Raw genomic sequence first — 15,611 nt, forward strand, 5'->3', positions numbered from 1 at the left:
AATAATTGTTTATTAGCACTAGCACAACGAATACTTGATTTGTAAGGATGTTTGACAACATTTTTTAGTTGTGGAAATGAAATGTTCTCTGTGAAGTATATTTAAAGTTGATTTTCTGGATAACACAGTTTTTCTAGAATATCTTATGTAATTTCTAGGATAATATCTTGAAGAAATATCTAGATATTCTAGGTAAAGGAATCTAGAAAATGTAATATATTTTATATTTGCATTTAGGAAAGATCTAGATATTCTAGAGTGTTTGATATTTGTGAAGGAGGATAGAATACGTTAAATTTGTAGTATCTAGAATTATCCCTACACAAGTATAAATAGGAATGACATTAGGAATTTGTAACCAATCAAAAAATTAAACCATTTCAAATAGTGTTCTCCGTATTAAAGTTCTTCCTCCTCTTTTTATAGTTTCCTCTTTTTAGTTGAATTTTCTGATCTTAGTTAACGATCTTGGGCTAGCAAGCATAAGGTCTTCTCAGTAACACTTTTCTTCTGCTATTCTCTACGATCGTCTCTGATTTTGGATAATTTCCACGTCATGAACTATTTTTTTATGCAGCATTGTTAGTTTCAAAATTTATATTCTTAACATAATATCAGAGTCTGCAATACCATATTCTTATGTTTAGGTTATTCACGATCCATATATCCCAGTTCGAGCATGCAAAGGATGTCAAAATGTCGTCCTATGTTAGTTGAGTACGATTATTTCCTTGTAGTAATAAAGTTTTTTATTTTTGTAATGCAGCTTATGGTTATACCTTTCTCGAGAAGTTCAAACAAAAATGTAATCCCACGATGAAATGGCCCTTTATCAATTCAATCGGGAACCAATAATAATTGCAGTTGCTGCTGATTAATTTCAAAAAGGTTAATGTCCCACAATTATTATGAAAATGAATTGTCATTTCTCGTGGTAGAATAAATTAATTGAATAAAAAAAAAAATAGTACACGACAAATGTCAAAAAGGATCTCGCTTTTTAAGTGGTTATTAACTGATTGAACATTTTGCTTTTTGAAAATTAGGGAGGATTTTTGCTGATATTACGTTAATATGGAGACTTTAATTATGGACCATCCAAAATATATGGACTTTGGCAATAATTGTTGGATGACATGATAAATTATTTATTTGTTTACATTTACAAATAATGATCTTCCAAAAAAACACATACCGAAGAACAAAAAGTATACATACATAAAGTATAAAGTGTTTTTTAATCAATGAGCCACCTAACTAATTGTCAATTGAAAAAAAATGAGAGTAAATGACGGGAAGGGAAAAAAAAAAAAGGAACAAAGAAGCGTAGCAATTAAGCCAAATAACGAACATTAAGTGCTTTCTTCTTCCATTAATTTACTATACAAATATCAGATTAATTAACACTAATAATAAATAATTAAAAGAAAGAGGTAGCAATGATGAGAGTATACTACCATGCACGAGTGTTGTTTCTTCTTGGAGGTTTCTCTCAACTTGGCAAGGCTGTCATTGTCAGTGCTCTTTTTTGGCCATCACTTTTTAGACTTTTAATAGTAATACTCATAAAAGTTTATTTATTTGCTGTTTTTTCAATGAGAGAAGCAATTCATTTGGCATCTTTAATCATCAAGAATATACAAAAAAGTCTTAAAATCAATTCGATTTTAATAATCTCTCTCTTTCATTCTGTCTTTGCGCCAATACCATTTACCTCTCCAGTCTCCACCATTTACGTAATTATTGTTAGTTACTCCTTCTCCCAGACGTTTCAAGTAATCTTTTTTGTTCATTTTTGTTTATCACATTTTGCTTTACGAAAGTCAATTCAAATAAATTTTAAAGTTAAATTAAATTAGATTAATTTGATATTTTAAAATTTTAAATTTAAATATTCAAAAATTATAGGAAAGATATTATGAATAGCAATCTTTCTTATATTAATATGAAGAAAAAAATCATCTTAAAAATATTAATTAAAATTTATGCAATTTAACTCTTGAAATGTGAAAAGTAAAAATGAACTAAAAAAAGAGAGTTGTTTATTAAGTTTTTAAAAAAAAAATCTAAAATTTTAGTTTGGTAATGGTAAAAGTAACTTTGTCAATTCTCAGGTTTTCTCATATTTTAATTTGCTTATCATTCATCACATCAGTTCTTTAAAGTTATTCATAACTTTCCCAAAAATCAAAAGTAAGAATATGTTAATTACAGGTTAGAGAAAGTTCTTAATTTTCATTTTTTATAAACTCAGATCAGTCCATAAGCTATGTCGATATTTGTCCATATTATATCGTGCTCATTATACGATCCTTAAGTTTGCATTTAATACACACTTTTGTTCCAAATAGCTATCTTGCTATTATTTGTTTTAATTTATTTTGTTACTTCTTTGTTTTTATTGGTTGAGCCGTTTCAGGAATAACCTATCTAAGATAGAGGTAATATATTACTTAATATTTATGTACTCTCTATCTCTTTTAAATTTCTTTTTGTGAAATTATACGGAGTATATTATCAATGTTATTAAACCTTTTAATATCTACTTTAAATTTTAATCCAAAATAAAAATGGTTAGATAAAACATGAAAACATAGCTCACAGCTACTGAATCCTAGTAGCAGTAACATCCAAATCTCTGCCTCATTATCAGCTTCCTCTCTCTCTCTCTAAATCTCAGTTTGTCATAATGTTTGCTTCAACAACAATTCCCTCAACCATCTACACCTTTGTTTCATTCATATTTGAAGCTCAAAGATTGAATCTTGAAGCCTTCTGTTGAAGCTCAAAGATGGAATCTTGAAGCTTTTTTCATCAACCCAACGTTTGTTTTCATTCATATTTGAAGCTCAAATATGGAATCTTGAAGCTTTTTCCATAAACCCAACGTTTGTTTTCATTCATATTTGAACCTCAAAGATGGAATCTTGAACCCCTTTTCATTTCACAGAAAAATCACTGACATGGGTACTAGCAAGCAAAGATGGAGGATTTCCTTTCACAAATCTCCATCAAAACACCCAGACATTCCTATAGAATTCATCTGTTCTATTTCTGGTTCTCTCATGGCTGACCCTGTAGTTGTCTCTTCTGGCCATACATTTGAACGCCACTGTGTTCATGCCTGCAAATCACTGTCCTTTACACCTCTTCTTCCTGATGGCTCTGTCCCTGATTTCTCCACCATCATCCCTAACTTAGCTCTCAAAGCCACAATTCTCAATTTCTGCCGTTCTTCTTTTCTTGATCCTCCAAAACCCATCAATTTTCTCACAGCTGAAAATCTTGTATTCACGTTAATGGCCACCCAAAAGGCCAAGAACCGGTTTGCTCAGCCGGAAACTGAGTTACACCGGGCGCAGAGTCAAATATCAGTGAGTTCTGAGGAATCTGTGACTCCAAGGAGTGGACCTACTTGTTACTCTTCGTCTTCGGCGTCTGATGTTGATAACCTCAACACTAGTTCCATTGAAGAAGATGAACTTGTTGGGAAGTTAAAGAGTTCTAATGTATCTGAACAAGAAGAAGCTCTTATCTCGTTTAGGAAATTGACCCGAACCCGTGAAGAAACCCGGTTCGGGTTGTGCACTCCTCGTGTGCTGTCAGCGTTGCGGGTACTCATTACCTCAAGGTATGCTTCTGTACAAGTTAATTCAGTAGCTGCATTGGTGAATTTGTCGTTAGAGAATCGAAACAAGGTGAAAATTGTTCGTTCTGGAATTGTTCCATGTTTGATTGATGTGCTGAAAAGTGGATTTCAAGACTCACAGGAACATGTTGCTGGTGCACTTTTTAGTTTAGCGTTAGATGATCAGAACAAGACTGCAATTGGGGTTTTGGGTGCACTGCCTCCACTTCTTCATGCCCTTCGCTCCGATTCGGAGCGAACTAGGCATGATTCGACTTTGGCTTTGTATCATCTTTCTTTGGTTCAGAGTAACAGGGCTAAGTTGGTGAAACTCGGGGCGGTTCAGGCATTATTGGGAATGGTTAAAACGGGTCATATGATGGGTAGGATCCTGTTGATACTTTGTAACCTGGCAGTCAGTTCTGAAGGGAGAGCAGCAATGCTTGATGGGGGTGCAGTGGAGTGTTTTGTATGTATGTTGAGAAAGGGGGAGTTTGATTCGGAGTCAACTCGTGAGAATTGTCTTGCTGCATTATATGGACTAAGTCATGGTGGGCTTAGGTTTAAAGGGTTGGCTAAAGAGGCTGCTGCGGAGGAGTTGTTGATACAAGTTGAGGAAATGGGAAGCCAAAGGGCCAAGGAAAAAGCTAGAAAGATATTGGAGGTTTTGAGGCAGAAGGATGAAGAGGAGGAGGAAGTTGATTGGGAGAAACTGCTTAACTCGGATGATGATACGAGTCAAACACGGTTAAGTTCTTCATAGCTCTTGTTTGTTTTTGTTTCTTCATTGTCTGCTATTTCATTATTTTCTGAGAAATGGCTTGTAATTAGGCACGGCGTTCTCTTTGCATAGCTGTTGATAGCATGATTTTGGTTTTGGTTTTGCTCTTCTGTCTTCTGAGATCATGTGACAGTCGACAGGGTAAATAATGTTGGAGTGTAAAGAAAAGATTCTGAACAGTGTGTGTTTTTGGACAAAAGAGGTTGTCTTTAAAATGAACTCATCGTCTCCTAATACTCTTCCATTAATGCTATCTTCACTTTTCTTGTTTGTCTGAGGCTTATTCTATGAACTGTTTGTAACTTGCACCTGCCACTGTCTATTAATCTGGGAATTATCTTAGAGCCGATTGACTTCTGTCCGCTGTTGGTTTCTTTAAGGTCTGCATTATAATAGACGTTGCTGCAGAACGGAGGTAATGAACTCCATAGTTGTTTGTCATCTTCGAGCATCTTGGTGCAAAAACAGTTAAAGCAAGAAAGACGAGAGTATACCATTCCCACTATCTGTATTCTGAAGTCTGATGTCTGGTGCTTCTGGGAAGGTTAGAAATTCTGCACCAACATTTTTACGTGGGGATTTTAGTGTTTGAGCGAGTCACAATTGTAGGACAAGACTATATACTTCTGAAGAGTTTAGGTAGGTGTTATAATTCTGAACTCTGCTTAGCTCTTTCATTCTCTTTTATTTCCTTAAAATGCTGACTTTCGCATGCAAAGGCAATTCAGAAAGACTCTCATTGTAGATTATCTTGTTGCATTAGATTTATATAGTACTTGCGAAATCATACAGACAACTGGTTCGTAAAAAGAAAAAAGATCTAGTGCTCTCTGATCTTTTGTAAATATCAGTTTGTGGTTTCTCCTTGCCCTTTAGGATCTTCGGGAACTTGACCAGAAACTAATATTGTGTCTGTGTTCACCGATAGATAAATGTCCTAGTTTTCTATCTGCATAGTAAGGGGTTGATCTTTTTTTTTTTGGTTTCCCATCCGGTGTCCGGACCCGCATTGGAGCCCGACTAATCCAGATTCGCTCCGGGTAGGGCCCCATTCGGGGGGGGGGAGGGGTAGCGCTCCCTACCCAGGATTTTTCCATACCCAGGGCTCGAACCCGAGACCTCTGGTACCACATCCTTTGGTGGTAAGGGTTGATCTTTGAATAGGAAATGGAGTGGACTGCAGCAGACAGAATGAATTTACCTATTCAAAAAAGGACTAGTCCTTCGAAAGATTATCTGTGCTTGTGTGACATGGTTCCATACTGCAAGAACTTCAGAAGCATAGAAGCATTCCCTGTTGAATACATTCTTGATATAGGATTCACATGACTGAGAAATTAGAAGTGGCAGTAGGTATACTTACGTAGCCACAAGACGGAGAAAATAGAACCGGCAGTAAAATGAGCTCTACATAGTTCCTTTGAGTATCGAACTGGCTTGATCAGCATGCAGTGCTCTCAGAACATTCATAGGATTCTTGAAGATGAGCAATCCTATAAAGCTTAGGTTTTTCGTTGCTCTCACAGTGAGTAAACTTCAGAAGATGCAGCAATTAGATCTCTTGGAAAACGAAACTAAGTTTAGTTATGGCTACATCAACGTAGGGTGTTTTGGTAGGGTGGAAAACATTTTCAGCAATTGCTTTCCATGTCAAAATGTTTTGGAAAACACCTTCTCAAGGAAAACAAGTTTCTTAAAAATTAGGAAAGTAGGGAAAATAAATTCCACAAGTGACACTCCAAATTCATCATTTTCTCCCCACCCACCAATGCCTCCAACCTCCACTCCCCATTCCATTCTACCTTTGTAATGTTCTGTTAGTTTACGTATAAATGCTCTTGGATGGGTACCTTTTTGGGTAAATAAGTAAGAAATCTGCTTGTTGTCCATAGAAATCATGTTCCTTCATACCAAACTTGTTTTCCTTCTACCGGTTGAATAATTTCTTCATGTCTTCCTTTTTAGCTGTTTAGTCTGTTCTTTCTCTTCTTGAATGTTCTTACGCAGTTTACGCCTCCATATTATATTCCCGGAAGGTGAATTATTTATGCATCCTAATTTGTGAACTAGTATTGTATTTGCTTAGATTGACATTCAAAAAAGTCGGATGTGACAGACATTTGGGCATTGAGTAACAAATTGACTCTACACTTTTCATGGTTTGACGATGGAGAGCAATTGGTTGTGTGAGTATTGACTTGAAGATCAAAAAGGAAAAAGTAGTTCTTGATTTTCAATCGCATAATAAAATGTTGATGAAAACTCAGCCTCATAAGATATTTATATAAAGTGAATAGATGCATGACGTGTAGTTGTATATACGACATTATCAGCTAACATTTTATATTAAGTTCTGTGCACTGTCAATGCATAAAAAATTCTACATTATCAGCTAACTTGATCTGCTATTGAAGGTTACCAATTATTTACATAAAAATTTAAAAAGAAAAAATTAGGTACCTGTAATAGCAAATCAAGTTCACCTGATAGTGTAAAATATTTTCTACGGTGCACAAAACTTACTGTGAATATCAGATATTTTCACTTCATGAAATCAATTAACCATAGTAAGTTTACATGATATGTTTTAAATAATTGGAACAGAAAACAGACAACTGGGCGGAGATAACGGAGATGTAATTTGAATGGCAATGTTTCTTTAATGGCATAATACATTGACACCTAAAGAGGAATACATCTGTATTACTTTGATACTTTTTGCTGAATAAGCAAAATAATATTATGTGCGCGTGCTATACTCTCCAATGAGTGGAAAGTGACAAATAAAATACGGACATGTGTCATTTTTATTTAAATAATTAATTTAAATAAAAAATACTCAAATAATTTATGAATAATTAATTTAAATAAAAATGATACCCCCTTCCCCCAACCTACCCACCCCACCAGCCTTGTTCTTCAAACACCCCACACACCCGTGACCCCATCCTACCCACCCACCCCGCCAGTTTTTTCTTCAAACACCCCACCCACCCCGCCAGTCTTCTTCCCCTTTTTATCTTCTTTAAAGATCCCACACCTCCTCTCCACCCCTGCACCCCATTCATCTTCTTCCTCCCTCCCTCCCAACCACCAAATGATCTTCACCATGAACAACAATAACAACCATTTTATTGTATAAGATTGGATAACGCAAACCAAACTTCCATATGTTTATATATGTCTTTGGTTTCTCCGTTATTTGTTGAATATTGGATCCTCAAATGTAACCCATTTGCTTGTTTAGTTGGCTCATGAGTAATATGTTTGAAAAGCTAAAATAACCCAACATGAAGCTTTGAATCTTTAGTAATTCTTTTAATCAGTTAAAAATGATGCATCATATGGTTTTGCATTGCGGGAAAAATCAGTTGGAAGAGGGGAGTTGAACAGAGAAGATTTAGCTTTATTTTCTAATTTTTTTCTTCGTTGATTTTGCTTGATTTTTAGATTTTCTTTGTGAATTTAGCTTAATTTTTTCAGATTTGCTTCATCGATTATCCGGGATAACTTATCCCATCATATACATAGGATAAGTTATCTCATCACTATGGTATAAATGGTGGGATAAGTTATTCCACAATTGATTAAAGCCTCCAACCAAATATGAAATAAAATGATCTTTTATTTTACCCTGAAATTACTTACCTCACACCAAACAAACTCTTATAGTCTAAAGCGGAGGCCAGAGGGTGTACCATCGAGCAACCTCTCTTGCTTGTCCAACCCATTAAAACTAAAACGATTTAGGCAAGTTACCAAAATGAATTCAATTTTGGCAACTCGACAAGAATCAATACCAAACGCGTTATGTATCTGTAGCTCATTGTTCATTAAGTTAGTAACATAATACCATGTAGTAGTGCCAGGTGAACTTGAGTTGGCAATGCCCTTGTAATAAAGGAGACACGGACCGGAAAACAAGATTCGACCTTTCATTAACACTTGCTCTCAAATCATAAAAGCAACAAAACAATCCATCAATCAAAAATTTTGAACTGAAAAGGCAATATTTTGAACACAAAAAAGTTGCAAATTGGAAATATTTCACACATCACTTGGAATAGGAAAGTGATAAAGTTGCAAACTTTATTTACGGTTCTTATTGAATCAAATTTGACCAACAAACAGCAGCCTCTTAAGTGCATCTCACCTGAATCACTGATTCAGAGTATACACCATTCCAAATATAATGTACTTAAGTTCACACTAATCACAACTACTAGTAGTAGAAGTAGTTCCAAAAGGAGAGCTTTCTGATCTAAATAAATGGTAAAAAGAACATTGTATACAGATTAATAAGTTTTTAACTTTCATCTTGTAAGTGATTAATAAATGCAAAAACGAAACTCGAACCCAAAAATACATAACATAATCAGCACTCCCTTGAAGTAGTTCAATTGTTAAAAGCATCACACCTGTGTCTGATCTCACCACTTCTGCCAAATTTAACAGCATGCTCACTAAGCTTCTGCATTGCTGAAGCAAATGCCTTAAAGAACAAATTTTGATCCCTAATATACTTTTCAACGTGTAGTTTCGTCCTCGGATCTGAAAACAGACCACGGTCGGACGACAACAATCCCAGACCCTTAGGTAAGTTCTGGTAATACATGTTGTCGAACTTATTGGGAGTCATTATGTCATTGAACACGGATATGGTTGGATCGTTTTGCTGATTAGCACAAGCATTTCTCAACGCTTGAGCAAATCTGGGGTTGTAGGAAGGGTCAAATTGGGAAGTTTTGTTGTAATTGTAGAGATTCGAGCTGAACTCTTTACAATGCGAAAACCCAATTGTGTGTGCCCCGGATAATGCCACCATTTCTTCAATGGAAAATCCTTTCGACTCGAAAATCTTGATGATTTGATCCATTGGCATTGTGGGTCGTGGCAGATTCCCTTCAACCAACGATGCCTTCGAAGTAAAGGAATCTTTCCGACCCAAATTCACTGTATAAAACGGGCCGCCCGTTTGAACAACAAGATTCCGGGCAGCAACAGCTAGGATGTCTGAGCAAGAGACAACTCCAGGACAAGCAAGTTCAAGCGCCGTTTTGGCGCGTATAACAACATCGAATCCATCGCCGGGGAGGGAAAGGTTGATATCAGCGTCACGTTCGGCTTTGTTGAAAGGAGTGGAGGAGATGAGGACCGAGCCGTCGCAGCCATCGACGAAGCAGTCGTGGAAGAAGAGACGGAGGGTGGCGGCGGCGGTGGTGGGTGAAGTGATTTGTTTGTTTGTAGTTGTTTCTTGCATAATTTGTTCAAATCTTGGACATGTTCGCCTGTAATAAGCAGTGTTGAGTGGTGAATGGCGCTGTGATAAAGTGGGAGTTAAGAAAGTTGAGAACAAAAGAAGCAGCAAAACTGTTAAACCCATTTGCATTATTTCAGCTAAGCTATTTTCCTGCTTCTTCTTCTACTGCTGCTGCTCAGTACTCTTGAGTTTGAGTAGTTGTGGGAGAGAGAAAAGAAAGGGAAAGTTGAGGTGTTTGGGTTCAGAGGAAAAAATGGCTAAAAAGGGAGAGGGAAATAGGTAATGGGAGCAGCTGAGATGAGAAGTGTGGGGGATGGGAAATAGCTGGAGGCCTTCAATGGGGACTTCATATTTCTCACTTCTCTTCATTCAATGTTCTGTTATTTTTAATCCATTTTTTTTTATTTTTTGAAAAAATGAGACATGTTCTTTCTCTCATTTTCTTCCATAATTCCAAGTGCTTTTCTGTTTACAACTCAGCATATTTTCTTCTTCTAGGTACATTAAAAAAAAAAAAGGACCAGTAACAATAAAAGACTATACAGTGGAGTAATAAATACTTATTCATTCTTAATTACGTCATCAGTTTAAGTTTTAAAAATAAAATTATTTTGTGTAAGAAGTGCTTCTTTGCAGGGTTTTCTGCTAAATTTGAATTAGTCAAAGTTCAAAGTAAATATTTCCTTCGGTTCATATTAGTTGTCTCTTTAGTTAAAAATATTTTATTTTTTTAAGTTTTAAAATCAAAAAAAGTTTATTATGTTTTTACAATATCACCCCTATCATTAAATGACTATATAAAATGGATATGTTCAAATCTGTAGCCGCCACATAAAGATGAAAGCTCTATTGGTCATCTCTTCTCTCATAAATTAAATCTGTAAATCTATAGCCACCGCATAAAGATAGAAATTCTATTGGTACTTCAAGATGAATTTCTTCGTAATTTGAGAGTCGTTAATAGCGTATTTCTCAAATGTTGGACCATTTGGATTTGATCTTAGGATTTGTCTTCTTGATGTATTTGATTATCAGTAAGAGAGGGTTTTGATCCACTTGTGATATTCCATGAATTTATGAAATTATGTAGAGTCGAGATTTATGAATATCTCGAACATAATATGATCTTTTTACAATATCCCATGATTTTGTGGGATATTGGAGATCTTTAAAAGGATATTTGGCTCCTTAGGGTAATTTAGGGTTTAAGTAGAGTAACCATCAACCTAAATTTAGGGTAAAGTAGTCTACTAAAACTCTAACAGAATTTGAATTCTTCTTGAACAGTCCCATAAATTTTAGATGTCGACAACTTTATTAAAATAAAGTTAAATTTTGTAGGAAGTGCTCCTTTGTAGAGCTTTCCTGCTAAATTTAAATTAGTCAAAATCCAAAACAAATATTAATCACCAAGTGAAAACTTATTAGTAGAATAAACTCCACTCCAGTGGATTAAATTTATCTTTGTATGTAGGGGTGTACAAATCAAACCGTCAAGTCAAACCAAACCGACGAACCAAATCAAACAAAAAAAAACGACTTATGGTTTGGTTTGGTGTTAACAAAAAAAAAGGCAAATCGAACCCGAATCAAACCGACATAATATATATATATATATATGTGTGTGTGTGTATAATATTTGAACTTTTTTATACATAAAATATTAATTATAATCTACTTTTTAAATATTTTTTCAACTAGTTTTAGTAATTTTCAATAATTTGAAAGTAGATGTAGCTATATATATTTATATTTGGGCCTTTAAGTTGTAATATTTGTCCATTAATTGCTAATTAAATGATCGAAAACCCAATATAAACTTAAAACATAAACTTTTTACTCTTCATCTTACTTTTTAGTTTCAAGAGAGTTTTTCGCTCCTCATTTTTTCATAAATATGGTTTTTAATTAGTACATGAGTGAAAACATATTTGACCTAATCTTCGATCACAATATAGTTGTAAAAACTAAAGATTATTAAAAAAAAAACCCAAAAAATGAAAAAATCAAAAAACTCAAAAAGATCGATTAAAATCTAAACCAAAAAAAATAATTTTATGTTGGTTTGATTTGGTTTATAATTTTAATAAATCGACATGATTAATTTGATTTTTTTTTTTAATAAAAATCGAACTAATTCGACCTATGTACATCTCTATTTGTATGTATCAGTATTGAGGTAAATTAAATTAAGCTACAAAGTTTTGTAAAAGGTTTAGGTCTTAGAAAGAGGAAAAGGGAAACATAAAATGATGATAGGATTTTTTTTTTTTGTTTTTTAAGGTATCCCACAGTCGGCAGTTGTGAGACTAATCCTTCATTTCTCAATCAATACATTTTACAGTAGGAAATTAATCACAAAATTTGCTTTATTCGTTAGAGATGGAGATCAAACTCTCGATCTCTTACTTTAGAAATATAGCATTGAATCACTATGCTAACTCTGGTGGTTGATGATAGGATATTTCTTGTATGTGAACGAGGCAAAAGGAAGGGAAATTGGTAAAGTTTTTTAAGTGGAGCTTCAAGCATAGTAGACTAGTAGTATTCAAATAGTTTTTAAAATAAAATAAAAAAAGAAAAGAAAAGACATAATCACATGAGTGGGAAATTTAGCAAGAGAATCCTATGACTTAACTGAGGAAAGAGAGAAAACGAGACACGCGCCGTTGCATGAACCACTAATCGCGGCAGGTGAGCTCGCAAGAAACATGGGTCCACATGGGAACCCGGTTCTCTCAATTGACCCGTCGGTGATGTTACCCCATTTTAGGTTCTATTTCTTCTCTCTCATATTAATTAATTATTTTAAATAATTTTGTCAATTAATTTCTTAAAAAGCTTATAGAAAACTTTGCAAATAAGTATATACATTTTTAAAAAGAATTAATTATAATGATAAAAAAGTTAGCTAATAATTTTTTGATTTACTAAGGTAGACATTAAATATGACATAATGATTTTTTCTTTAATAATAGGTTAAATTCATCGATAGGCCCTTAATCTTGTTTTGAAAATTCATTTAAACCCCTCAACTAAGATATGTATCTATTAGGCTTCTCAAGTGCTAAAATTGATATCTATCAGATACAAAATGTTGATTTGTCAAGGAGAGTAACACACTCTTCTTGAGCGCGTGAATGGAGTTTCAAATGGTAATTTTTCTTTTTTCTTAAAAAAAAAAAATCACATTTTAACTTATTTAATACATTTTTAATAATAACAAATTTTAATTTAAAAAAAGAAAAAGAAAATCAGCCCCCCTCTTTCGAACCGTGCCCCACCCCCCACTCCCACAAAGACCCCAGCCATCTTCTTTCTTCTTTATCTCTATTTTTTTTTCTTTTTAAATTCTTAACAATTAACAATTTTTAATTAAAATGAAACAGTGAAAGTCATGAACTTTAGCATATTAATACATTTCTCTTTGCAAACTTGATATGTTTTTGTGGAGTAAATTTAATTCCGGCGAAACTCCATTTTTTTCGGCTAACTTGATATGAATCTGAGATTACTTTATTGATATTATTAAAGAATTCAAATTCTAAGGAACTCACAACACAAGAAGAAGAAAAATAACAATAAATATGAATTAGATTGCTAAAGAAATAAGATTTCTAAAAAAATATTAATTTTTTTTTTATACAGAAATGGAGAAGAAGATGATAACAGGGAGCGGGGGTCGCGTGCGTAGGGGGGAAGGTAGTGGAAAACATCCTTTTCTTTTTCTTTTGATTATTGATTAATCAGCTATTAAAAAAAAATGGAAGATGGAGGAGAAGATGGCAAGAAATGGAGAAGAAGAACAAGCGGGTGGGGTGGGGGATGTTGAAGGGGACCTATTTTATTTTTATTTTTTTAAAAAAAATAAAATTAATTTTTAATAATTATTGGACCCACAATGTCATGTGTCAGCTTTCAATTAGACCTTTTTGCCATGTCATCGCGTGTAAATTACAAACACTCGAGTCTTTTGCTAATTGGGAAAAAAATGCCCAATTTGATTAAAATTCGGGGGTTTTAGGGGTCTGATAGGTACATACCTTAGTTGAGGAGTCTAAGTGAATTTTCGAAACAAGTTTGAGGACTTGTCGATAGGTTTGGCCTTAATAATAAGATATGAGACGGAGGAAGTAGTGTTTGTGGACTCCGATGACAAGTCAATTATCGAGGTCCAGCTAATTCAAATTCGATCATAAATAAAAAAATGATTTTATCAATTAATCTTTATCCTTCTACCTCACTTTTTTGGAATAGATTGAATATGTTGTTGCATCCCTTAAAAAACTTTTTGAGAACTTTACAAACAAATGTGAATACTTTTAAAAAGAATTAATGATAAAAATAACAAGAAAAAAAAATTAATTAATGTTTTTTGATTTAGCAAGGTAGAGGGGGAATCTTAGTAGCTTAATTGTTTAGTTACTTGAACTTTCACCCTGTTAGTGAGGGTTCGATTCCCATATTGTAATCCCCTCCCTCCTTTTCCTACCCCTATTTTTTTTTTAGAAAAGAAAGATTTAGCAAGGTAGACAAGTAATATAGGACAATTATTTTTAGTAAGATGACCAACTAATGTAAGATGGACGGAGTGAACTTTTGGGCTTCTATAACATGGCAACTATCCAAGACCAGCTAATTCAAATTCAATCAAAATTAAGAAAATAATTTTATCAATTTATCTCTTAAAAAGTTTCTTGGAATCTTTATAAATAAATGTGAACATTTTCAAAAGAATTATTGTAAGGATGAGAAAGGAAAATATTTAGTTAATGTTAATTTAATTTAGTAAGGTAATCAAGATAGGATAATTACTTTTAGTAAGATAACTAACTAATATTTAAATTCAATTGTCAATAGAATAATTTAGAAATTTAAAAGTATTAACGTCTTATCCAGAATGGTTTGATCATAGTAAGCAGAATGGTTGAAGTTTACAACATTCGCACACGAGTGGGTCACATTTGGAAAACATACTCTCATGGGTTGATTAATTTCTACTTGATCCCGGGACCAGATGGTTATGGAAGTAGGTTCTATAGAGCAGCTTGGAGTGTGGTAGGAGAAGATGTTACTCAAGCTATCCTGCAATTTATGGAGAACAGAAAGCTGCTAAAGCAAGTGAATGCTACTATGATATCTCTCACACCAAAGACTGCAATACCTGACAATGCTACTCAGTACAGGCCAATATCCTGTTGTAATGTTATATATAAGTGTATGTCGAAGCTACTTTGTATGAAGCTGAAGAAGATACTACCAAGTCTGATTGCGACAACCAAGAGGCATTTGTAGAAGGAGGGTCAATAATCCATAATGTACTTATGTGCCATGACATATTGAGGCATTATAACAGGAAGACATCAGAGAGATGCCTTATGAAAATTGATCTTAGGAAAACGTATGACATGATTAGTTGGGAGTTTATTGAAGAAGCTCTAAGAGGTTTTGGTTTCCCCGAGCCTTTTACAAGGTTGGTAATGACCTGTGTAACTACTACGAAGTTCTCAATAAAAGTAAATGAAGCAGGACATGGTTATTTTGAAGGGAAAAAAGGGGCTTAGACAAGGAGATCCCATCTCCCCCCTTCTGTTTGTGATTGCGATGGAATGTTTGACTAGAACACTTAACAGAATAAGTTCCCTACCTGACTTTCAATTTCACCCCATGTGTAAAGCATCCAAGCTTACTCATTTAGTATTTGCAGATGATCTTATGATCTTTTACAAAGGGAATGTAAGCTCAGTGAAGAGAGTTATGGAAGCGCTGACTCATTTCAGCAGTGTCACAGGGCTGGTAGCAAATCAGGATAAGTCCAGCATTTTTATAGCCGAGGTGGAGGATCAGGTCAAGCAACAGATACTGAACATCACGGGTTTTAATCTAGGAGAATTGCCTATCAAATATTTGGGGCTTCCACTTACTTCTAGAAAATGGAATAA

General features: G+C 34.2%; 2 protein-coding genes across 2 annotated transcripts; one reads left to right on the forward strand and one right to left on the reverse strand.

The window, feature by feature from the left end:
* Positions 1-1,611: 1,611 nt before the first annotated feature.
* On the forward strand, positions 1,612-4,679 carry LOC107860605 (U-box domain-containing protein 40). Its single transcript, XM_016706008.2, has one exon. The coding sequence runs from the start codon at positions 2,964-2,966 to the stop codon at positions 4,389-4,391; it is 1,428 nt and encodes a 475-aa protein (XP_016561494.2). The 5' UTR covers positions 1,612-2,963; the 3' UTR covers positions 4,392-4,679.
* A 3,802-nt stretch (positions 4,680-8,481) lies between these two features.
* On the reverse strand, positions 8,482-10,173 carry LOC107860606 (peroxidase 63). The gene has a single exon (XM_016706009.2). The coding sequence runs from the start codon at positions 9,796-9,798 to the stop codon at positions 8,806-8,808; it is 993 nt and encodes a 330-aa protein (XP_016561495.1). The 5' UTR covers positions 9,799-10,173; the 3' UTR covers positions 8,482-8,805.
* Between the last annotated feature and the right edge of the window lie 5,438 nt (positions 10,174-15,611).

Source organism: Capsicum annuum, chromosome 2 (assembly GCF_002878395.1).
Source record: "Capsicum annuum cultivar UCD-10X-F1 chromosome 2, UCD10Xv1.1, whole genome shotgun sequence".
NCBI classification, from domain to species: domain Eukaryota; kingdom Viridiplantae; phylum Streptophyta; class Magnoliopsida; order Solanales; family Solanaceae; genus Capsicum; species Capsicum annuum.